This window comes from Castor canadensis, chromosome 13, assembly GCF_047511655.1.
Source record: "Castor canadensis chromosome 13, mCasCan1.hap1v2, whole genome shotgun sequence".
NCBI classification, from domain to species: Eukaryota; Metazoa; Chordata; class Mammalia; order Rodentia; family Castoridae; genus Castor; species Castor canadensis.
The window spans coordinates 71,398,212-71,422,276 of NC_133398.1; the positions used below are offsets into that span (position 1 = coordinate 71,398,212).

The window sequence follows — 24,065 nt, forward strand, 5'->3', positions numbered from 1 at the left end:
AAGTGAGCAGTGACACTTCAGTATATGTTTGCTGAGTGAATAAACTGAGGTCGGGGTGGTGTTTCACCTTCATGATGCTGCCCGAGGGGTGAACTCCAGGATCGGTCCAAAGCAGACTTCCTAGTTGCACCCACAATGTCAGGCGGTTTTCCTGCAGTCTCCCTCTGGCTGTTTTCCCACAGCAGGTAGGGGCCCTGAAGCTGGGGGCCAGGCCGGGGCGCCTGCGGCCCGTGGCCACCAGGTGTCGCCGCCGCGTCCCGGTGCGGGGCGGGGACGGAGCGGCCGCAGACCGGGCGCAGCATGTGGACGCTCGCGTGCCGCGCAGCCGCCGGCCTGCTGCCCCGCACGGCGTCCCCGGGCCCGGCCCGCGCCTGCTTCTGGACTCCGCGTCACAGGAAGCCAGCCGGACCGTGCGACCGCCGGGGTCTCCAAGTCGGAACCGCCGCGGCCTGCGAGCGCCCCCACGCCGTGAGTATCCGCACCGCGTGCACGCTGGGCACGGGGGCGCGCCGGAGGGGGGGGGTGCTCCGGGGACGCACGATACGCATGCGCGTGCGCTTGGGGACGCACGCACGCACGCGGGCGTGCGCGCTTTTCGGCTACGCCGGACGGCAGCAGAACAACGTTTCTTCCGCTGTGTGATGGTAGCCGTTGCTTTGGCTCCCGTTGGGTGATGGAAAGAGGGAAATTTTGTCGCCCAGCAAGAGCGCGGGAAACGGGCAGGGGCGGGGCAGGTGGACACCAGGCGTTCCGACCGGTCTGTGGCTGTTGCGAAGCTGGTCGCTTCCTTCGTAAGAATTTAGGTTTAATCCGAACGCATGAGGTGCAGAGCTGCCTAATGCGTGCATCTTTCCGACCTGGGTTTTAGAACGAAATGTTTCCTTTCAGCGAGGTGAACCCGTCAGGGCTGCAGTCCAGCTTTTGGAAAATGACCCATCTTGATTCCAAATTCTGGCTCCCCGGCCCAGCAGAGCTGTATCTCCTTGGGGACCCCCGATCCTCTCCGAGGCAGGGCTTCCGTTTCTGTGCCGGGGAGATAACCCGGAACACCCGTTTTGGGGATCTGGCGTGGGGATTAAACTGGATTGACGTAAGCACTTTAGCGCTTCCCTGGAGGATGCAAAGAAAGAACTGATCTGTTACTCTGCGACTTGCAAGGAAGAAGCCCAAAGAAGGTTTTTTTTGTTTTGTTTTTTGTTTTTAATCTCAGTGGGGGGTCTTGAAGAGGCCCAGGGAGTGGTAGGGGCATTCCAGGAAGGGGTCGGCTCCAGTGGCTGGTAGTCTACATGTGTTGGAGAGGAAGGAACCAGGTGAAGTCCGCTCCCAGCCGTGTGTGGAGCTCAGTGTGGATTTAGGGCTGGGGATGTAGTTCAGAGGTATAGTGATTTAGGATTACACTGCCCACTGATGTGTTATTTGGCCCACACCGCGTTTGAAGAAATTTAAAATTGCTTGCCAATGTGCAAAAGTTGGTACCCAGGTTCTCTGGAAAAACAGGCGGGAGTGGCGGTGATGGTCCCAGGATCCCTGCTTCCCAAAGCAGACATTTATTACTCATTCCTGCGCTGGCCTCCCCTGGAGCTGCCAGGCATGGTTTTCTCCCCTGCCTGTGTGGGCACCTGGGCATGACAACATGTGCTGTTATGTTGGGGTCCAGCGTGATGCTAGCCCCTAGAGGTGCATGGTGGAGTTAGGGGTCACTTGGACTTTGTAGATGTTTAGCATACTCGTTCACACATTGTACCTCCTTTTTCCATCCTGAATTACAGTTGTCTAACCTACCCATTCCACAACTCCCTTGCTCAGCAGTTGGGTGCATGGCAACTGGACCACTGTCCAGACAGTCATTTTAAAGTCTTGAGGGTCCTCAAGTTGGTCCCTAAGATCCCCTTGGACTCCAGAATTCATCAGGACCTGAGTTCAGGGGCAGCCTTCTCATCCTTTCTCTACCCCCTACTTTGATGTCTAGGGCAGCTGTTTGACAAATAGAATCCGGGCCATATACATTTTCTAGTAACTACACTGAAGAAGTAAAAAAAAAAAAAACAGGTGAGATTAATTTCAACAATGTATTTAGCCTAGTATATCCAAAATATTTGAGCATGTCATCAATTGTTAATGTTGTATCTTCATATCCTGTACATCTCAATTCGATGTTCGATATTAGATTTCTCTGGAACATCTCAAGCTATATTTACATTTTATAAAATTCACAGTTCTTGCTCAGCATGCAGAAGCCCTGGATTCACTCCCCAGCACTGTAAATAAATAAATACTGAAAATGAAGTTCACATAGTTAAGTTGTTCTAAACATACTTTTTAATACCTTTAGTATCATTTTAATGGATTTAAATTTAGTAAACCTTGAAACCCAGCTCCTCAGTCATTCCAGCCATGTTTTGTGTGTGTGTGTGTGTGTGTGTGTGTGTGTGTGTATGTATGTATGTGTGAGACTGAGGATTGAACCCAGGACCATTTTGGTTGTTGTTGAGACAGGATATCACTATGTATCCCAGGCTGGCCTGGAACTTGTGATCTCCTAAATAGCTAAATAGAGATTTAGCTTGTGATCTCCTAAATAGAAATTCCATACAAGTGCCACATAGGTCACCATCTAATTTTACTGTACCACAGACTCTTGGAGCTGGTGGCCTCCACCCTCACCAGCACTGGGTGATCCTTGCTCCATCTGTTAGTGAGAACCCAGAACCCACAGAAATGACTTTTTTAAGAGTACAGCTCTGTAGCTCCCACCCCAGAGGCTGGAAGGATTCTAATCCAAATGGAAAAGTGACCAGGGGCTGCAACAGCTTCAAGGGGATAACCTGATGCCACTGCCTCTTAAATAACCCTGCAGACTTCTACTGCAGTCACTTAATGCATCCCCAGGATGGCTTTTAGGCATCTGTTCATTTCCCACAGGTACAAAACCACCCATCATATACCTTTTGGGTATAACCTGAGAAACAGGTTATACCCTCGCTCACTTTAAGTTCATTTTTCACAGACAATATTCATGAGTTTATGCACACACAAGTATGCAAAATATCTGTACTTCTTAAAGATTAAGCACTTTGATAATAAATGCTAGGGACTGTATGCACCCCACCTTATCTCTAATGTGATGGTATCATTAGGTGGAGCTTTTGGGAGGTAGTTAGCTCATGAGAATAGAGCCTTCATGAGTCACAGCCCAAGAGCGTTACCTCTTCCACCAAGTAAGGACACTGAAAAAGCGCTATCTATGAGCCAGTAACTTGCCCTCACTAGATGCCAGAGCTGTCAGTGCCTCCCTGTTGGACTTTTCCAGCCTCTTAAGACTGTGACAAGGAAGTCCCTACTGTCTGTAAGCCACACAGTTCATGGTATTTTGTTACAGCAGCCAGAAGGGATGTAGACAATAAGCAAACACCCATGTTACCTATACCAGGTTCAGAGAATTTGCTTGTTCTTCAGAAGGCCTGTGCTTGCCCCATCCCTGCCCTGCCCAGCCCTGGAGGAGCCTGCTACCCTGATTCTGCTCATTATCCCATCCTTTTCCTACAGTCTTGCCTCCATGGGTCTCCCTAAACCATACACTGTTTACAGAAAGGCTTTTTGAGCCTGGTTGTGAGTGTCCCCTGACATTGATGCCTGCGAGTGTCTTTACTTGGTTTCCCTGCTGGATACCATCGTGTTGAGTGAATGTATCACATTTTATCCAGTCCCCTTGTGTGGACTTCAAGTGATTGCCATTCTGCAGTTGTGCTGTTCTGCTCACTCTTGTGCAAGGACTGAATTCCTTTCAGCTGAATTCCTCAGAATGGAATTACTAGGCAAAGGGCCTGGCAGGAGTCAACACACCGGCTGCTAAAAGTGGCTGTGCCAGCTCATTTTCCCCATCCCGGGAAGGGTACTGAGTCACTCTTCAAGTGTTGTGCTTATGCCTGGCCCAAAATGCTGAGGGGCTGCCTCAGGATGAAGGCCAACCTCCCTGCTGGCCACCTGGAATGAGTGACCTTGACATTGAGTGGTCCTTACCTTGAGATTTAAGGCCTAGAAACTATATAGTGTTTCCCAAATGCATCCCCTGAGCTCTGCTGAGCACACAGACACGTAGAACCATAGAGACAAGCTAGCAAGCCTTCTGGGGATGGATAGTCTAAAGGGCTCTGTGTGACCTGCTGGGTGGCTTCCACAGAAGCACTCACAAAACAAATGACCTCACCATTGTGGATTGTATCTGCCACCCTCAGGCTCTCCCTTGGCCAGGAGTCAAAGTCTGCCTCTCCAACTTCCTGGGACTGCATGTTTTTATTGACATTCAGAACAGAAATTTACTGAACACCCTTAGGCCCTGTATTTGGAGTATTTCTGTTCTCTTAATTCTCAACCAGTCTGCAAGGAGGGTACCATGATCCCTATGGAGGACAAGATAGGTTATGAAAGATTTAGCAGTTGCCTAATGAAGGTTAAATTGACAAAAACAAGTAAGACAGGGCAAGGAGTATTTGGTAAGGTTTCTTTTAATGATTAGAAACAGTTGAATAGTCAGACATGGTGGTGCACACCCGTAATCCCAACACATGGGAGGCAGGTTTGAGGCCTCAAACCTTATCTCAAAAACAAAACAAAAAACCCCAGTGAAATAAAGACTTCTACTGGGGGGAGCTGGGTCTGTGGCTCAGTAGTAGAGCACTTGCCTTCTCCAGGCATGTGCAAGGCCTGGGGTTCAATCCCCAGCAGCAAAAAAAGATTTCTGCTTCACTCTGTGAATAAGTAACCTACATTTGACCAAAACTCCCACCAAGAGCAACCCTCAAAGCTATAAGAAAAATTTAAAACAAAACCAAGACAGTGGTGGGAAGATATCAGAGAGACCAAGACAGCTAGGATTTGAGAGGCCAGGGTCCTGGAGAGAAGGGAAGTTCATTGAGAGGACCCCCACATTCTTACACTTCCCTCCCATGTTTTAAGCCCTGCTTTGATTCCTGGCCTTTCATTCTTTCCCTTGTGGCATAGTCTCTGGGGCCAGATAGATTGGGTTCAACCCCAGCTTTGCCACTTTGTATCTGCTTCTGTGTGCCCTCGGGAAAGTTACCCTTTGGGGCCTCAGTTTCCTCATCTGTAAAAATACAAAAGCACCCTCACATAGTCTGTCCTTGTGAATTGGCCTGCTTGCTAAACTCAGATCAATACTTATGGCACTTTGGCAGTAATTTGGCAGACAGGGACAAAGTGGCAAAAACTCCATTCCTCCCCTGGGAGCTCATTCTCTGCAAAGGTCAAACAAGGCATTGCTCCTTCTTCTTGTTTCAGCTCTCAGTGTAAACAACTATCCTCTCCAATCTGTCCAGAGCCCCTTCAGTGCTTTCTGTTGGTGATTTTGCTGTTTAAAAATGGCTTCCAAGGACTGGGGCATGGCTGAAGTGATAGAGCACTGCCGTAGTGTGCTCAAGGCCCTGGGTTCAATCCTCAGTACCAGTCAATCAATAAAATAGTCCTTAAGCCTAGTGCTTAGGGTCAGTACAAGAAGGCTGTGATGGAAAATGGATGTGAGGTGTGTTTCACTCAGACATGACTTATAGTGCTATTATCCCAAGTTCACTGTTAATGAATTAACAAAATATACTAAGTGAGGTGTCTTTAATCAGAAATACACATAATACAGGTTATGTATTGATCAGGTGAGAATGTTGTGATCAGAGACTCACAGGAACCTAACCCTGTGTTCCCTGAGAAATAATTCACCAATTGTGTGTGTGACTTTATAGGACTTAACCCTTATGAATAGTGGCAATAATAGAAGTCTTCCCTCACAGGATTAAAATGAGGATTAAATGAGTCTCCATATATACAGACTGAGAGCAGTGCCAAGCAGCTAGAAACGTTCTAGAATGTAGGGTAACTGTAACGGTCATTATAGCTGCCATCTGACCCTTCCTTCACAGGCTCCCTCTTTGAAGTGGGCTGTCTGCACTCTACTGTCTCCTTTCTGAGCTCACCAAGGGTGCTTTTGGCTCAAGAGCAATGTCTAAGAGCGTCTGGCCCTTTCTCCCCATGGCAACCAGAATGACCTTCAGAGGATGTAGGCCTTATCGCCAACCCCTGAAAGCCCTTCGTGCCTTCCCAGAATAAGTCCAGCTGAGTTCCTTCAAGGGCCACCTCCACCTACCTCCATCCCCTCCTCCTCACCTTTCTGCTGCAGCCTTCGTGGCTCTGGCAGCACCTCTTTGTCTCTGGCCCTCTACCTACTCTTGTCTGGTTATTTCACCCATCTCTCCAGTCCAGCAGAGCTGGTCCTAATCAGACCCCATCACCTGGATTCCCAGTGGTTAGGGACTGAAAAAAATCCACAGGTCACACTCTCCCCTATAGATGATGCTAATAGGATCTGTCAGTAGCCAGTCAGCTTCTTTTCTGGACTTCAGCAGACTTCTGCCTCTTGCTACTTTCTTATGCTTTTCTTAGTCAAATTCCAGGGGTCTTGGGATACCTTCCCTGCCTCACATGAGCCACCATGTCACCTGAATAGCCTACAGCGCTGCCCAGCAGCGCTCCCTCCTGTGGTGGAAATGGTCTCTGTGCCGCTAGCCACGTGTGTCACTAGCCACACTTGCAATGTGGCCAGCACCACTGAAGAACTGGCTTTGTTTTATTTTATATCAATAAATTTAAATAGCTACGTGTGGCTGTGGCTTCCCTGTTGGACAACACAAGCTTAGACATAGAGAATGAAAGGCATTATAAGGAGGTAAAGGAACACCTGCCTAGCAAGCTTGAAGGCCCGAATTCAAACCCCAATACTGCCAAAAACAGAAGGTGAAAATCAATTCCTAAGAAATATTTCTGAAACACTGTGACAGGATTTCTCTTAAATGCAAAAGTGGTAGTATATGAATCGTGTGTGATTGGGTTATAATAGAGTGAAAATGGGAATGTAATGCTCTTCTTAACTTTGGCTTTCAGAGTTTGAACCTCCACTACCTCAACCGGATTCTGGATGTCAAACAGCAGAGTGTCTATTTGATGCATTTGAGGAACTCAGGAACTTTGGGTGATCCAAGGTAAGAATGGAACACTTGTACCTCAGAGATCTCTTCTTCTCTCTCTCCTCCCTTTCTCTCCCATGTAGAACTGTTACAGGAATCTCGAACAGAGACACGGGACACCAAGGCTTTTCAGGAAGCAGTATTTATTAGCATGCTGGCAGCAGCTCAGCAGATTCACATCCAAAGGCTGAGCCCCAAGAACAAAGGGGTCTTACCTTATATACCCTTGCAAAGCAGGTTACAGAAGCAAAAAGCAAGGTTTAACTCATATATGGTTGCATGCAATCCTATCGGCTACTTCACCCCCCATGCTACATGACCTTCTTCACATTTAGATTCTTTAAGTTTTATCTCTCTGCTATGCCAAGCCCTCCCCCTGCTACATTATCAGAACACAGACTTGCTTGTTTCTTTTTTTGGCCCTCCTCCCTGCTATAGAACCTGTTTCTGCCTCAGCAGCAACCCTCACAGCATCCTTCTGTATGACTAAGTATCCACCATGTTATTTTTAATGAACTAGTGTTATATGGATGTACCATAATTCATTTAAACCATCCCCTGTTGTTGGACATTTAGCTTGTTTTCAGAGTTTTGTTATTTTTTTTCTTCAGTATCCTAGTTAAAGTAGGCCATGCTGCTGTAACAAATGACCCAAAAAATATAGGGGCTCAAATTAGTAATGATTTGTGTCCCCAACTCCAGGCAGTCCAGGGTTAGCACTCATCCATGAAAGGAGTTGGGAGCCAGGCTCCTTCTGCCTTTCAGCTCAGCCCTCACCTGTCAGTGCATTGTTCAGGTCGGGTCACCCTGTCCAAGTTCCATTCAGCAGAAGGGGCTGGACGAGGCACTTGACCCTCACTCACATTTCAGTGAAACGAACTTAAGCTGGGCACCGGTCACCCTAGCTACCAGAAGGTAGAGATCAGGAAGATCATGGTTTGCAGCCAGCCTGCGCAAAAAGTTCACAGATCTTATCTCAACCAATAAGCTGGGCGTGCACACCTGTGATCTCAACTATGTGAGAAGCATAAATAGAAGGATTACTGTCCAGGCCACTGGTTATTCAAAAATAACTAAAGCAAAAAGGGCCAGGAGTATGGCTCAAATGGTGGAGCACCTGCCTGGCAACCGTGAGGCCCTGAATTCAAAACCTAGTACCACAAAAAAAAAAAAAACAAACTTAATCACATGTCCCTAGCTAACGGCGAGGAAGACTGGAGAAGGCAGGCTAGTGAGTGTCCTGGATTCCCCTGTGGAAAGCTGTCCAGCAGTGCTGTAGTCTCCCCTCTGCCAACTGCTATCTGCAGGACCCTCACCCACACACAAAGGTTCTCCTCCCCAGGGAGTCAGTGAAAGGGCCAGGAGGGTCACTGCACCCACCCCAGAGCCCAAGACCTCCAGGTGGCATGCCATGTTCTCTCTCAGGTCTCGGACTGGCTTCTTCTGACACATGCACGGTGCTGGCAGGGGCAGGGGCAGTACAATAGCTCCCATTCCCATTCAGAGGAGAGACATGGCAACATGGGATAACCTCTACCCTAGATCAGCCTCTGCGAGGCTCCTGGCCTGTTGTCTTCCTCTGCCTCAGGGGAGGCAGGCAGTGGGAAGCATGCTATCCTTGAGGGTGAGCAGCCTTCAGAGCCCGATTCTGCTGAGAACCGTTTGAGGTTCCCAGAGCTGTTTTAAGGCTTCAGTGGTCTGTTTTGGGCCAGGCCCGCTTTGATAATGGGATTTAAAAAAAACAAAACCTAGTAGGCTTTTGACCTATTTACTCCCAGTTAGCCCAATTTACCAAAGCTTTCCTGGAAACTGGGCATAGTGGAGCACATCTATAATCCCAGTACTAGGGAAGCTGAGGGAGAAGAATCATGAGTTTGATGCCCTGTCTCAAAAAACAAACAAATTTTCCTGGATGGAAGCATCCAGCAGCTGCCTTATTTCTTTGCATGCACCCATGCCAGCTCTCTGAAACTAAGAGCAGGTACCTTAAGTTCATATCAAACAATAAGATTGGGGACCAGCAATCTCCAATCCTTTTTTCATCAGGATCAGGTCTCTTTTTTGGCTTAACAGAAGGCCTTTCGTGTTCAAAACCTTAGATTCTCCCTTTGACTTTTCCATCTTTGCACAGCTGGTAATCCCAAAATGCTCCGTTCCATTCCGTTCCATCTCCTTGCAAACAGGCTACTTGTTTCCTGGGTCATCGTTTCCTATTCCACCTGCTGAAAGCAACAAGAGGCCACCATACACAGGGACATACTAAGCATCCCCAGGATGTGTGCTCAGTAGACGTACTCTTGGTCATGAAGGTGATCACAGACGCCAGACTGACAGCAGCTTTGCATGGCTCACAAGTCCTTAGGAGCCCTGGAAGATTCTCTATCTGCCATAGTTGTGTTTGTGACCCTGCCACAATCTCTAAGCCAACACTGCAGACTGCACATTTTAAGTGTGTCTTTTGTGGCACCCACTTTCTGCTCCTGCCTCCAGCACCCCTCCCCCTCTGCTGCTGTCCTTTAGCCCCTCCTGTCCAAAGGGGTCAGGTCCAGTCAAGTCAGGTAAGGCAGGCTGTCCAAGTTCAGCTCCCTTTCACAGGGGCTCCTTCTGACCTCTGGGGTTTTTGTGGGGCTTTTGTTTTGTTATTTGTTTGGTTGTTGTTGATTTTTCTTTTGTGGGGGAAGGTTTTGAGACAAGGTCTTGCTGTGTAGCCAAGGCTATAACAGTGTTTTAAAACTAAAAATTAGGCTGGGCATGGTAGCACACATCTATAAACACAGCACTCAGGAGGCTGAGGCAAGAGGATCACAAGTTCAAGGCCATCCTGGGCTATATAGTGAGACCCTATCTCAAAAAAAAACCTGTTTTTATAAATAAAATTTATACAATTTTACTTTAAGAAATGTCTTAAATTTATAAATACACAACTGGATAATTTTTACTTATTTCTTTTTTTGATGGGGGTTGGGGGGTTTGAACTCAGGGCTTCATTCTTGCAAAGCTGGTATCATACCACTTGAGCCACACCTCCAGTTCATTTTGCTTTGATTATTTTAGAGATGGAGTCTCATGCACTATTTTCCTAGGCTGGTCTTGAGCCTTGATCCTCCCAATCTCAGCCTCTCAAGTAGCTAGGATTATAAGAGTGAGCCACTGATGCCCAACTGGATAATTTTTCAAAAACTGAACACACACAAAGACAGAAAGAAACAATATAACCTGTGTAGCCAGTACCCAGCTCCAGAGATAGAATGTCAGCCATACTGTTGTGATAGTTCAGGACAATACTGTTTCACTGGGTAGCATGACTGCCACAGTGCATCTGTCATGTTAGCTGCGGGTGCACCCACAGTTTCCAGTTTGGCACTACAGGAGAGTTCTGCTCTGAACATGCCAGGGAAGTGCGTGTCTTTGGGGAGCCTGGGTGAGCATTTCTGTGTGTACTCCTCACGTGTGTGAATGTGTTCAACTTCAGTGGACACTGCCCTTGTCTGCCAGCCATATCTGAAAGATCTAGTTGCCTCTTTTCTGGAAAATTCGTTTTCTGTCTTTTTCACTTAAACATTCTGGAAGTTTTGTTGTTTGTTTTTTGAGGGGTTGGTGGTGATGTTTTGTGATTTTGAGATTGAACCCCCAAGGCCTTGCAAGTGCCCTACCCCTGAGCTATGTCCCCAGCCCTTGGTTTCTGGCCCAGGGTCTCACTCTCTAGCTCAGGCTGGCTTGGCATTCTTGACCCTCCCGTCTTGGTGCTGGAATTCTAGGCATGTGCCACCATGTTCATCAGTACCTCATTTTTTAATGTGCATTTTTCTGAAAGTTAACAGAGTTTAGCACCTTTTCACGTGTTCACTGGCCTTTTCCATATCTGTTCTTGTATGAAATCTCAAGTATTTTGCCCATTTTTCTATTGTGATTTCTTTTTCTTGATTTGTAGTTCTTTCTGTCTTCCGGACTAGTCATTTTAAAGATAGATATAAATCGATTTTTTGGGGGGCGGGCAGTACTAGAGTTTGAACTCAGGGCCTCATGCTTGCTAGGCAGACACTCTACCACTTGAGCCACTCCACCAGCCCTAAGATAGATGTACTATAAATATTTTTTCCCACTTTGTGGTTTGCCCAACTTAAGTTTTAATAACAAAAGCAATGGAAACAACCTCAATGTCCATCTGAAAGTGATGGATGAAATAAATAACATAAAATAAAAATGCAATGAGCTGAGCATGGTGGCACACACATGTCATCCCAGCTACTCAGGAGGATGAGGCAAGAGGATCAAAAGTTTGAGGACAGCCTGGGCAAGTTAGGGAGACCATATCTCAAAAATAAATTAAAAGGGCATGGCTCAAATGGTAGAGCGCCTGCCTAGCAAGCAAGAGGCCCTGAGTTCAAACCCCAGTGCCACCAAAAATATAAAAAGGAAAAAGAATTGAAATTCTAACTGGATACAGAATAGACTAGGGTGGGGGCTGTTTGGAAGAAAGCCCCCTGCTCTCTGTAATTCCTTTCATGCTGTTTAAATTTTTACTCTGTGCATGGTAGATATTTTTCATCAATTTAGAAAGCGTAAGTAAAAAAGTAAATGCATAGATGGATATTAATAAGTCGGAGCAGTTTGGTAATGGTGTTTTTGGCGACTTGGTTTCCCCTGCAGCTCTCTAGATGAGACCACCTATGAAAGACTAGCAGAGGAGACGCTGGACTCCTTGGCTGAGTTTTTTGAAGACCTCGCAGACAAGCCCTACACATCAAAGGACTACGATGTCTCCTTTGGGGTACCCCTTAACTTATCTTTTCTATTTGCTCTCTAAGAATTGTAGCTCACTGCAGTAAAGAATGCCTTTCAGCAGAATTAAGCATCAAGCAGCATAGGGTTGTGGGTGGGACCCAAAGACCAGCAACAGCCACTGTGCAACAGCCACTGGACCAGTGACCTGGGGCAAGTCACTCTGCCTCTATGAGCCTTTTTTCTAACTAAAAACATAGGTTCCTGGTGAAGATGCCTCACGTGGTTGGCCTAGCATGCTTGAGGCCCTGGGTTCAAATCCCCAGCATTAACAAAAAAGCACATTCCCCAGCTTCACCTGGGATACCGGCATGTGCCTGTGTCGCAGACGGGCACAGGGAACACTTAGTTCTTAGGCAGGGATTTGCCTAGAGTTGCTCAGGCTACACAGGCAACGGCCCCACTGCTGGTCTGTTCCAATGTGGCAGGTCAGGCCGCATTCCTGAGAAGTATATTTTTTAAAAGCTCACCCAGAAATCTAATGTGCATCCCTGAGTCCCATCCCTAGAAGTTTATTTTTAATTGTTCTAGAGTGTGGCCTGGGAAGGGAACTGGGATTTGTTAATCTCCCTAGTGACTCTAATGTGGAGTTGTTGGTTTGAGAAGTTCTGAGTTGAATGAAATGTTAGCCTAGATCCTAGAGAAGTTCTGAGTTGAATGAAATGTTAGCCTAGGTCCTAGAAGCAAAGAAAGGGCTGGTCTGTACTGACTGGCCACCAGGTGGCAGATGTGAGCAAGTGTCTGCTTAGAATATTGCTTAAAGCCACTCTGCCATTGGAAGAAAATCTCCCCTCCTCTTCTTTGTCTCTTTCACACACCTCCCCCCAACCCCAACAGAGTTAATCCTCTTAACAGCAATTAATTAATACCAAGAAATGTCATGAAATGTGCATTTTTGGATTAAATCATAGGATTAGGTAGAATAATCAACTGTCAACTAAAGTGATAGAAAAAAAATGGTAGAGTACTTCATATTCATTATTCTTAACCCTTAAGGAGAAGTCACAGGTATGTGAAGTACCCTGTCTCAACATGCCATCTCATATGTGTCTATTTATTTACTTACTGGCCATGCTGAGGGTCGAACCCAGGGCCTTGTGCATGCTACATCCCCAGCCCATGTGTGTCTCTTTCTATGGATGAGCTGGTTACAACAGTAATTGCAATTTTTGCTCCCACTTGTATGGGGCTGATCTTAACTAGCAGGAATCCATAAGTCTCACTGACTGGGCCAGGGTCTACTCAGATTGGTTAGTCCCATGTCCCAGCCACTGCTCAATATTTTTGAGCATGTTCCTGCTAGGGTTTGGATCTGAAATGTCCCCCAGAGACTCATGTTGAAGACCTAGTCCCCAGATGGTGGTGTAACTGAGAAGAGATTGGATCCTGAGGGCTCTGACCTAATTGATGGATTGATCCTTTTATGAATTCATAATTGGGTAGACTATTGGAAGGTGGTGGAGACTGTGTGGCGGGACCTCACTGGAGGAAGTGAATCATCATCAAAGGGTGTATCTTGTCCATGGCCTCTTTCTTGCCCTCCCTGCTTCTTGGTCACCACAAAGTAAGTAGGTCCGCCTCACCAGGCCTTTATCCCATGATGTGCTGCCCCACCACAGGCCTATGGACTGAAACCTCTGAAATTGTGGCCCAAATAACTCTTTCCTCCTTTAAGTTGATATTTGCTCAGGTTATTTGTCACAGCAAAGAAAGTTTGACTAGCATACTCCCTTCTCTGCACATAAGTGTGCCCACACTCTGAAAATAGACTCTGATTGCCTAAGGAATAATAATAATGAGAGTTGAGGCGTGGCACAAGAGGTAGAGCATCTGCCTAGCAAGCGGGAAGGCAAAATAATAATGATAATGATGAATGGAAAGCCTTCTTCATGTGCTCTACTTGCAGACAGTTGCAAAGCATTAAAGTCCCCTGGGAAACCAGTACAGTAGCCACGTTCTTTCCCTTTGCCACTGCCCTTTACAAAATCCATGGGAAAAGAATCTTAATTACTCACAGTAAACAGGTTGGTGTGCAAGCTGAGTGTTGAGATTTTTACCTTGAGTAACCTTGCCCTTCACTTCAGCAGGCAGCACCACAGTGCCTGGTCATTATCTGTGTGGTCACTGTTTGGTATCTCATTCATTCATCCACAGATGTACTGTGGATCCCTCTGCATTTGCTACACACTCATTACGGCACAGGGAAAAGCCAGATCTCCTGTTCTCAAGGTCTTTAAAGGAGTGGAGGGCAGGGCCAAGGGACAAAGGAACAAAGTGGCACCAAACACAGTGAGGATAGTACTGAGGTGGTATGGAGCACAAGAGGCTTCTGGGACTCGTGCCCCAGCTGAGAGGGACCTTCCCACAGATGCCTGCACAGGCCCTGGAGCAAGAGTGGTCACTGTCTTGTGTGGGATCTGGTAGACTGTGGAGAAGACACCAGGTGGAGAGATAGCTTGAGTCTGTGAGCTAGAAGAGCTCTCATATTTATTATTCATTTGTTTTTCATGTTAGGCTTTTGGGTTAAGAAGAGTAGGTTTTGGGTTCAGCAGGACATGAATGGTCTCCTGCCTTTGCTGCTGCAATCTTGCACTGAGTCCCTGGAGGAGGCCAGACTGATGTTGTCAGGAGCCAGGGGAGAGAAATGGGACTTCCATGAGGACCAAGCAGTCAGTAAGGAGACTGGACTTGGAACCCACATCTTAAGACATGGTCTTAAGCACTTTCCCCTACATCTTGATCCTCAGCCAGCTGTCTATGGCACAACACACGATGGCATTTACGGACTGCAAATAAGTCAAGTTAGAAGTGACTGTGTGTTGCTTCCTGAGCCTGTTAGCACGTGGACGGATAAACCACGAAGCTGTAGGTGGAGATACAGAGGGACAAGGAGTGATGGCTAATGGACACAGCAAAGGGTTTCTTTTAGAATTGGTAGACGTAATCTGCAGTTAAATAGCTATGTTTCTATACTTTATGAAATCACTTTGTGAAATACTTGAAAGTACTGAATTGTACAGTTTTAAGAAATTTGGCCTGGAGTGTGGCTCAAGTAGCAGAAAGCCTGAGTTCAAACCCCAGTACAGGAAGGAAGGAAGGAGGGAAGGAAGGAGAGGAGCGGAGGGGAAGGCAGGAGAGGGGAAGGGAGGAAGAAGTTTTTTAGGTAAATGAAATGTAGTCTTAACAAAAGAGTGAAGGTAGGGTTTAGGAATTTTTTTAAAAAGTGTGCAATATAATCCTTGTCCTTTTAAAAGATGCATTTAGAAACTGGCAACCAAGTCACAAAAAATACTGTATTATGCTACTCATATGAAGTAGTTAAAAGAAGTCAAAATCATGGAAACAACATAAATATATACAATTTTTGTCAATTAAAAAGACAAAGTAGTCAAAAATCATAGAAACAAAGTAGAAAAATAGTTGGTTAATAATGGCTGGGTAAGGTGAAATGTTTTGGATATCTGTTTCACAACAATGTGAATGTACTTAACACTACTGAACTTGTGTACTGAAAAATGGTCAAGAGGGTAAATTCAATGTTACATGTTTTCACTGTGATTAAAAAAATAAAACCTGGCAGCTGCTGCCTGAGAATGAAGGTCAAAGGAGTTGAGACTGCTTCCTGTTATGGAAAGAGCAGTGTCTCTGAACCCACACGGAGCTGGGTTTGAGATCAGCTCTGCTAGTTACTAAATGTTCTTCACTGCTCTTAACCTGTGTTTCCCTGAGCCGTAAAACTGGGGAGTGATTCATACCGCCAGTGGTTATGGTCTGCTTGGAGGCAGTTTCCCCAGAGGGCCAGACACAAAGCCAGGCACAAGCTAGAGACTAAGTAAATGCCAGCTAATTGTTTTGTTAGTGTTCTTCCTCACTTTCCTTCTTCTACCTGCAGTCCCAGTGTCTCAGCTTTTTCTGTATGTTTCTTTTTTAATCAGAAAGAAAGGTATTAAAAGAGTCAGGGATGGGATAGAGCAAGAGCTTGCCTAGCATGCACAAAGCCCTAGGTTCAAAGCCCTAGTATGGAAGAAAAAAAAAAAAGTATGCTTGGGAGTCTTAAGGCAGAATGATCTCAAGTTCAATGACAGCTTGAGATAGATAGATACAGATATAGTGACACCTTGTCTCAAAAAAAAGAAAGAAAGAAAGAAAAAGAAGAATTCAATAGTGTTCACCCCATCCTATGCCTCATGAGTTTTAGTATGTTATTACTTTTCCATCCTCCTGCATTTCAAGGACTGACTGTGTTTGAGAAAGTGTGCTGTAAGAATCGTTTGGGGACCCCTGATTGGACATGCTTTCTGGAATATGCAGAGAAAGGCCGCCCTGTGTCTAGACAAGGCACGCACAGTGGAGGAAGCATAAGACTCCCTCCTGCCTAAGCCTCCTGCTCACAGTTCCAATATGGGGAACTTCACTGTAGCTCTTTTTTCATACCTTGCCCTTTCCAAAGAGACCAAGGCCTTGTTTGTAAAGTGCTCCTTTTTGGAGAGAGTGTTTTCAAATATAAATGTGCATTTATTGAGCAAAGATGGACCCACCAGACTTAAGAGTGCAAGGCTCTTTAGAGGAAAACAGAGCTGAGAGGAGCATCTGAGATGCTTATTAGACCCTTGGGAAGGATCTGGAAATAGCAAACCTAGGCTGGGGTGGCTATCAACACAGCTAACGCTGTGCACACACCATTGTTCTTCTAAGACAAGCAAGGGGCTGGGGTGGGGGGGACGCTGATTGTCTCTTTCTTTCCTTCTCTTTCTTTTTTTCATACTGGATTTGTTCTATCTGATGCTTGGGCTGACACTCTATTAATAGAGTTTGAATCTGCATTTTTTTTTGATGTCCTTTAGTATGTTCTGGTTGGTGGTTGAGGGCAACAAGCCAGCTGTAGGACCTCAGACAGGTCATAACCATTCTTACCTTGCCCACCTCACCAGGAAGAGAAAAAGCACTAAGAGATACTAACATTGCTGTGTGCCAGGTGCCGGTACTCACGTCTATAATCCTAACTACTCAGGAGGATTGCAGTTTGAACCCAGCCCGGGCAAATAGTTTGAGAACTCTCTCAAACATACCCAACACAAAAAAGGGCTGGTGGAGTGACTCAAGGTGTAGGCCTGAGTTCAAGTTGCAGTACCACAAAAAGTAAATAAATAAATAATAAACATTGCTGTGATTAATCCTGTTTTGATTCTTTCTGCACAATCTCCTATTTCTACATACTGAAGAATTTTCTTTTGATGCTGAGGACTAAACCCAGAATGCATGTGCTGAGTTACACCCCCAGCCCCATAGAGCCACTGATTTATGGTGTCCATTGTGAAAAGTGAAATGTGACAAAACACGAAGCAATTATGGCACTGTGCTAACTTGGTCTGTTTTATTTCCTTCTTGCTGTCTTCCACCTGTCCCTGTAGAGTGGTGTGCTAACGATTAAGTTGGGCGGAGATCTAGGAACCTATGTGATCAACAAGCAGACCCCAAACAAGCAAATCTGGTTGTCTTCTCCCTCCAGGTATGTTCAGAAGTCAAAATCTGTAATAGTTAAAGTCATTTGAAATGCAGTGTTGTTGGCCATTTGAGAAGGGTCAGGTGCAAGACCCCTTCCTGGTGCTTTAGGGCTGTCATCCTCAGCAGGACGCCTTACGGTATTTATATAAACTTCTCCCTGCTGGTTAGTGTCAGCAGGCATCAGAAGGCTAACTAGACCTGAAGTACGTAGCTTTTCAGACCCTCCCTAGACAGTTCTACTCTGTGAAGTCATTGCTTGTGGGGGGAGGGTGGATTGGAAGCTCAGTGGAATAGCATTTGCCTAGCACGTGAAAGGCCCTGGGTTTGATATTCAACACCACAAAAGAAAACTCACTGCTTTGACTTTAGGGGCTAGGGATATAGTTCAGTGGTAGAGCTAGGGCCCTGAGTTCCACCTCCAGCATTGCAAAAAATAATAATCAAATACAAGCTACTTTTAATATTGCAGCATCTGAGCTGGCTGCTCTTTGTCCTCAAAGCTGGTTAAAATTTAACCACCAGTTTGTTTTGAGCATCTCAGCTGAGGGTCAGTTGAATTCCCTTGTCAGTAGTGGATTCAAACCCTGTGGAGGTGGGACAGTGTTTTAAGTCCCTTCTCCAAGGCATTAATCCCCTTGCCTTTCAGTAGAGGAATGAAAGATTATGTTGCAGACAGCATGTGTCTCAAAGCCTGAGAACATGAAGGCAGAGCTCGTCCTGCACTGTCTGGCTGCTGTTGAAGTGGCTGTAAGAAAGGAACAGAGAAATGCCCACAAAAGCCCTCAGACTGGCCGTCCTGGGTCATTCACTTGCACCTCTGAAGAGTACATTTTGGCTGGGAATTGGGAAGAGTCCAATATAACCAGCATGGAGCTCTTTGAAAACCTAATGTTCTTTGCAGCAACTGGGTACTGGGTTGTAACTTAGTGATACAGAGCTTACCTCGTGTGCCAAGGAGGCCCTGGGTTGAATCCCCAGCACTGCAAAAAAACAAGCAAGTGACCAAAAACCTATCCAAAAGCATGTATTAATAACATGGATAATAACTCCCTAGAAATTCCAAATGTACTTTTTTTCCCCTTGAAATCAATTTTCCATTTGTTATTTAATTCTAAAACACCTAATACTTCTTGCCTTTATGATTTTAAAAACCCCACACAAAAAACTCCATAAATCAGTAGGCCAAGTTTTATCATATTCTGCAGCTTACCCATCTGACCTCTGGAACTATGTAGTTCTTATTTAAAATACACTGCTTAAATCTAATTTTTATGTTCCCAAAGTTACCTTCAGTATTACCTGTGGACTTATACTGAGAATGTTACTATTCAGAATGTGGGAATATGTGTGTATATTAATAATCTTGTGAGTTTAAAGCTTGTTTCCTGATATTTTATGTATGTACTTACGAAATTTTTTGTATAATTTTGTGATAATGAAGTGCCCCCCAGTTTTTTTTTTGAAAAGTATGTGTTAATAGTAAATGAAAACATCTTAAGGAATTTTTCATATTTTTTGCACTTCTCACTCCACCTGTTTTCAGTCTACACACCCATGCCATTCCTTTCACAGAAAGCAAGGGACCCAGGGACCATTTTACCAAAGAAGCATTCAAGCACCAAGAGGGCCTGTATTATCCTTCTTTTCAAAGTAAATTCATTTACAAATTTAAAAGCAGATTTGAATGATTGTTTTAAGTTGTCTAAGTACTTCTGGCCACTCTTGTTTTCATGATGGATTACAAGCATATCATCTTTGGGAAAAATGAAAGCCAGAAGTCAACTTTCAGAAGGACACTGGCCTTACTACAGCTATGTGGCCCTAAACTGCAGTGCCATCACTCACAATGATGTCACATTATCAATGCTGATACTTAAACAGCAGTGTGCAAACATGCCTCAAATGTTTAAATAGAACTTAGCTTTTCCTTGAACCATCTTTTCATAGTGAAAACAAGACAACAATGAAAACCAGTGTTAAAACCACTTAATAAATTTACAAACCTGAAAAATTAGACATTCAGATAGTCAGTAAGCTTTGCATTATGAAAGAAGTACATACTAAATTTTAAAAGTTTGACAAATTCTGTAGAATATCTTTCATCAGTAGATGGAAGCTTCTGCCACAAGGCCTGGGTGTCATTTGCTGGTTTGTGACCAAATCCATTTCAAGGCACGTCTTGGTGGTACAGTCATGGTGGACAGTACACTGAGTGTTAACTCTACAGTGTTTGGGAGATAGAAGGACCGTTCCATTTTCAGAGCTGACCACCAGAGGGTGGCGCTGGTGCTGTAAGTGCTGGTTTTGAGGCAGGACTGGAATCCTACTCTGTGAGGACAGGGGCAGGTGGTTTAGCACCTCATGCTTACAATCTGGATGAACATTTTCCAGCAGGGAAAGCCTTTGCACAGTGTAATGGAGTGATGGTATACATCCAAGTGTACTTTTTTAATCTGTAGTTTATATGGGAATTTTGGGGAGGAATCTACTGAGTAGCCATTTGTCACAGATACTAGGTTCCTCAGGGGGAAAAAAAAAGTATTTTTTTTCCCTCTCAGCTTTTCACATTAGTCCAGAATACCTTTCATAGAGATGCATTTCTGATTTTTTTTCTTCAGTTGATAATTTTTCAGATCCTATGGAACTAGCATTTCCTTGCCCACCTGGGAGAGGTCCTCACACTCTACCTATTTACCTGTTAGTACAGTTGGAGCACTGGGCCAAGGAGTGGTCTGGTTTTCTCTGATTTGTTGTTGTCGTCTGACATTACTGGGGTTTGAACTCAGGACCTTGCGCTTGTTAGGCAGGTCCAGCCCTAGTTTATCCATGCCCTAGCCCTTGTCTGTTCTTTGTTTGTGGCCCAGGTGGTTTGTGTTCAGCACTTTGTGCACATTAAATAAGAGCCACTGGTTTGCCCTTTTATCTGCATTATTGGAATGGGTTTGCATTTGGTTGGCAATGTAGGAACCCTTGACATTTTATACCCCTAAAAGATGCTTCCCACCAGCCTTCCTCAAACCCCTTGCAAACTCCTCTAGCCTCAGAGTTTGAAAGCACTCTCCTGAGTGCTCCAGCTGGGCTCAAGTGCCCTGCTGATAGGCTCCCAGAGTGCTGTCTTACCTCCATTGGAGCATCACCATGCACCATTGTTGTCTGCTAGGCCATGAAGAGGTAGATTTTGGGACACATGTCATATACATCTGGCAAAAACCAGCTACAAATTTGTCCATACAGGTACCATGTTTTAGTCAGCTTCACATTACACAATGAAATACCTGATGTGAAGAGAAAAAGTTTATTTAGCTCACAGTTTTGGAGACTCAGAGTCCAAGATGCAGGGGGAGGGCGGATAGGAGGGCATTGGTTTGGCCTCTCGTGAGTAAGGCACAGCATGGCAGGAGCATGTGTAAGAGCAACGGTCACATCTGAAGCCAGGAAACAGAGAGAGAGAGTGGCCAGGGTCCCATAATCCTTTTGCTAGCATATCCCAATGATCTATGGACCTCCCACTAGGACCCTCCTCTTAAAGATCTCCACAATACCTACTGCTGCCACTGCCCTGTCACCAAGCCTTTACATACAGGCCTTTGGGGCCCTCATCTGAACCACAGTGTACAGCATTCCTGAAGCAAAGTGCATGAGCCATTTTTGTTCAATGATTGAGCACGAGGTGGATGAACTAGCATTCAAACTCTCAATTTCACACTTAAATTTTAATTAGGAAGAAGAATTTTTAAAATAATAGTATAGGTAGTTGCCGTGGGAGGAAGGAATAACTGGCTAATAGGACTGGTTCTCCTTTTGGGATGATGGGGTGTTTGGGATAGGTAGAGGCCTTTGTCCCATGCCATTGGGAAGCATAATGCCACTGACTTGTTTGTTCCAAAGGTTATGTTATGTGGATTTCACCTCACTCGTTACTGATAGTATAGGTAAGGCACACATCACATCAGTGATTTTACAAACCCTGTTCAAAGACAGCCAGTGTCATATGTGAGGCAGGAAAAGAGAGAGATCAGAATGATGATGCATGGAGACGCACAAATAATAGGGGTCAATGTCTTCAGGTCTTGAGAATTGTTCTGTGGTGTGTTACAGAGGACAGATTGTATAATTGCTCTTTTTGTTTTGTTTTGTTTTGGGTTTTTGCTGTACAGGGGATTGAACCTGGAGTCTTGTACTTGCTAAGTAAGAGTTCTGTCATTTTCACTTTGTTTTTGAGCTAGGGTCTCACTAACTTTGCCCAGGCTGGCCTTGAACTCAGGAGTCTCCTGCCTCCTTATTAAACAGAAAGACTCTTAAGTCAAGAAATCAAATATTTGCCTCATTACATGTCACACTGTAAAGTTTCATTCAGTCAGTTTCTTGGTGGCAGCAGCCTTTACAGAATCTGTCCGTCAGCTTTCCGTTGCTGTGACAAAATACCTCAGAAAATATACTTAAAAGGAGGGAGTATTTATTTTGGCTCACAGTTTCAAAGGTTTCAGTCCATGTTTATTTGGCACTGTTGCCTTTGGGCCTTTGGCCAGGTCATACATCATTGTGGGAGCAAGTGGCAAAGGAAGGCTGCTCACTTCTTGGCCGCCAGGAAACGAAAAGAGAGAAAAGGGGTAGGAGTCCCAATATCCCCTTTAGGGCATGCCTCTGGTGACCTAACCTCTTTCTACTAGGGCACTCTCCTGAAGGTTCCACTTCCTCCCAATAGGGCCCCTCTTTAGCACGTGGGCCTTTGGGGATATTGCTGTGATTCTCCTAAAGAACTTAATGTGCATTTGTTTTGTCTCCCAGTGGACCCAAGCGCTACGACTGGACGGGGAAAAACTGGGTATACTCCCACGATGGCATGTGCCTCCATGAGCTGCTGGCCCGGGAGCTGACTGAAGCCTTAAAAACTAAATTGGACTTGTCTTCCTTGGCCTATTCCGGAAAAGCCGCTTGATGCCCCACCAAACTTTAAAGACATTAAAAGCTGTCAGGCCAAGACCCAGCTTCCTTCTCAGCCGTGTCTGGGTTTTTTTCCATTCCTGCTTAAGAACAGTTGCATTGTGTGTAACAGCTCTGTGAAAGAATGTGTCACCTCCTACCCTGCCTCTGGGATCTGAGTTTTCTTTCTTTTTTTTGATTATTTTGATTTCTTCCCGAACATGAGACCCCTTGCATCTTGTAATATCTTATACTCATAGCTTATGATCATAATACAAATACAAAAAGAAAAAGAAGGACAAGTTCCAGGAGGAGAAACGAATTAGCTTCACTCTTCATTCTTTGAAGGGTTTACTGTGAAAGTCACATGAAGAGCAGCTGGCCGATCTCACCATTCTGTCTGAAAATGAAACCTGCTAAAGAGTAGCTTATAAACGTCCCTAAGCTTCTTTCAGAGTCTATACACTAACAAGTTCTTTCCCATTGAAGTGTCAAAAGGAAGAAACTGAGGACTATCCCCTTTGTGGTTTGTGGCTGCCAGGATATAGCCTGAACTGGATGAGCCAGGAGGCCTGGTGCTGTTGCTTTCAAATACTCATATGTACTGCACTCATGTGCACATGTGTATACACATACATACATATATGTTTTCTAATTGAAATGTCGTTACAGAATAAGCTGTAGCAGTATAGTATTCCTGAAAATACACTCAGGAAAAAATAAAAACCCAGACACAAGAACCTCATCCATGGGGATGAGGAGGAACTTGGTAAATGTGAAGAGACAGATGTGAAAGAGACTCATTCATAAGGACAGCCCTGGCCCCAGATTTGCTTCAAGCCCTTGTGGACGGGGTTCACAAACTCCCTGCCTTGCCTCCCTGTGTGTTTAGGAGAGGATGGAAGGCAATTGACTTCCAGCAGGTAGAGCCTGTCAGGCAGCCCAGCAGGCTGAATCAGCTTAGCTCTGATTCCCACTGGGTAGGTGAGGAGGCAAAAGTGAACAAGTCTTTATGCTGCATAGCAAGTACATGGGTATTGGTGTTGCTCTATTGGAATTTCAACTAAATTCATGTTATGTAACACCTGTCCACTATTACATCCTTACAAGTGGTAAGCCTGTTATACCATCTTAGTGTGTTAATTTACACAGGAAGCAGCAAGGCTCCAAAATACCAAAACTGACTTAAAGTTATCTTCATGTTCTCTTATTTTCTTACTCAAGAAAGATATAGGGACTTGGGGTACAGCACACTTGCCTAGCATGGTAGGCCCTGGGTTCAGTCCCCAGCACCATACACACACACACACACTCACAAACTCACACGCACAGAAAAGATTTATTAGTGACAAGTCTATGCAAATGTGTAGCAAAGGCTTTTGCAGTGAGTGAACCACACATTCCATTATAGAAAAAAAAACAATAGAACAGTATAAACAAATGCTAAGTGGGTATTTAAGATATTTCCTTTCTTCACAAATAAAATTACTTTTTGAGTGTGGTGGAAATTTTTGAGTGCGGTAGTCAGTGGGAGCACTACTGTGCAAATGTCTGTGTATGCAGGTGGGTGTGTGATTTGCGTTTCTTCTAATGAAAATCTCCTCACCTTTTATCTGCTTGGGACTCAGTGAAATGGTGCAGTCAGCCGTCCGGGACAAAACATGCACTTCAGAGTGCAACAGAATGGAAGTCAGGGATCTTGCTGTTGTAGACTCCCTATGGACCAGCCCTTCGGGCTCATTACGCTTTATATACAATTCTGACTGGTGACATCATCCAGTTTCCAATGCAGTAGGAGATTTCCATTTAAGGAAGGAAAAGAAC

General features: G+C 45.1%; 1 protein-coding gene across 2 annotated transcripts; it reads left to right on the forward strand.

Annotated features, from left to right (window-relative positions):
• Window positions 1-178: 178 nt before the first annotated feature.
• On the forward strand, window positions 179-22,317 carry Fxn (frataxin). Of its 2 annotated transcripts, none has more exons than XM_074051988.1 (5): window positions 179-468; window positions 6,949-7,046; window positions 11,682-11,802; window positions 17,225-17,322; window positions 21,476-22,079. In XM_074051988.1, exons 1-5 carry the CDS (start codon window positions 301-303, stop codon window positions 21,504-21,506), a joined length of 516 nt encoding a protein of 171 aa, XP_073908089.1. In that variant the 5' UTR covers window positions 179-300; the 3' UTR covers window positions 21,507-22,079. The 2 variants fall into 2 exon arrangements, with proteins under 2 accessions (XP_073908089.1, XP_020035066.2); XM_020179477.2 differs by lacking the exon at window positions 21,476-22,079 and adding an exon at window positions 22,107-22,317 and having other exon boundaries at window positions 251-468.
• Window positions 22,318-24,065: the final 1,748 nt, after the last annotated feature.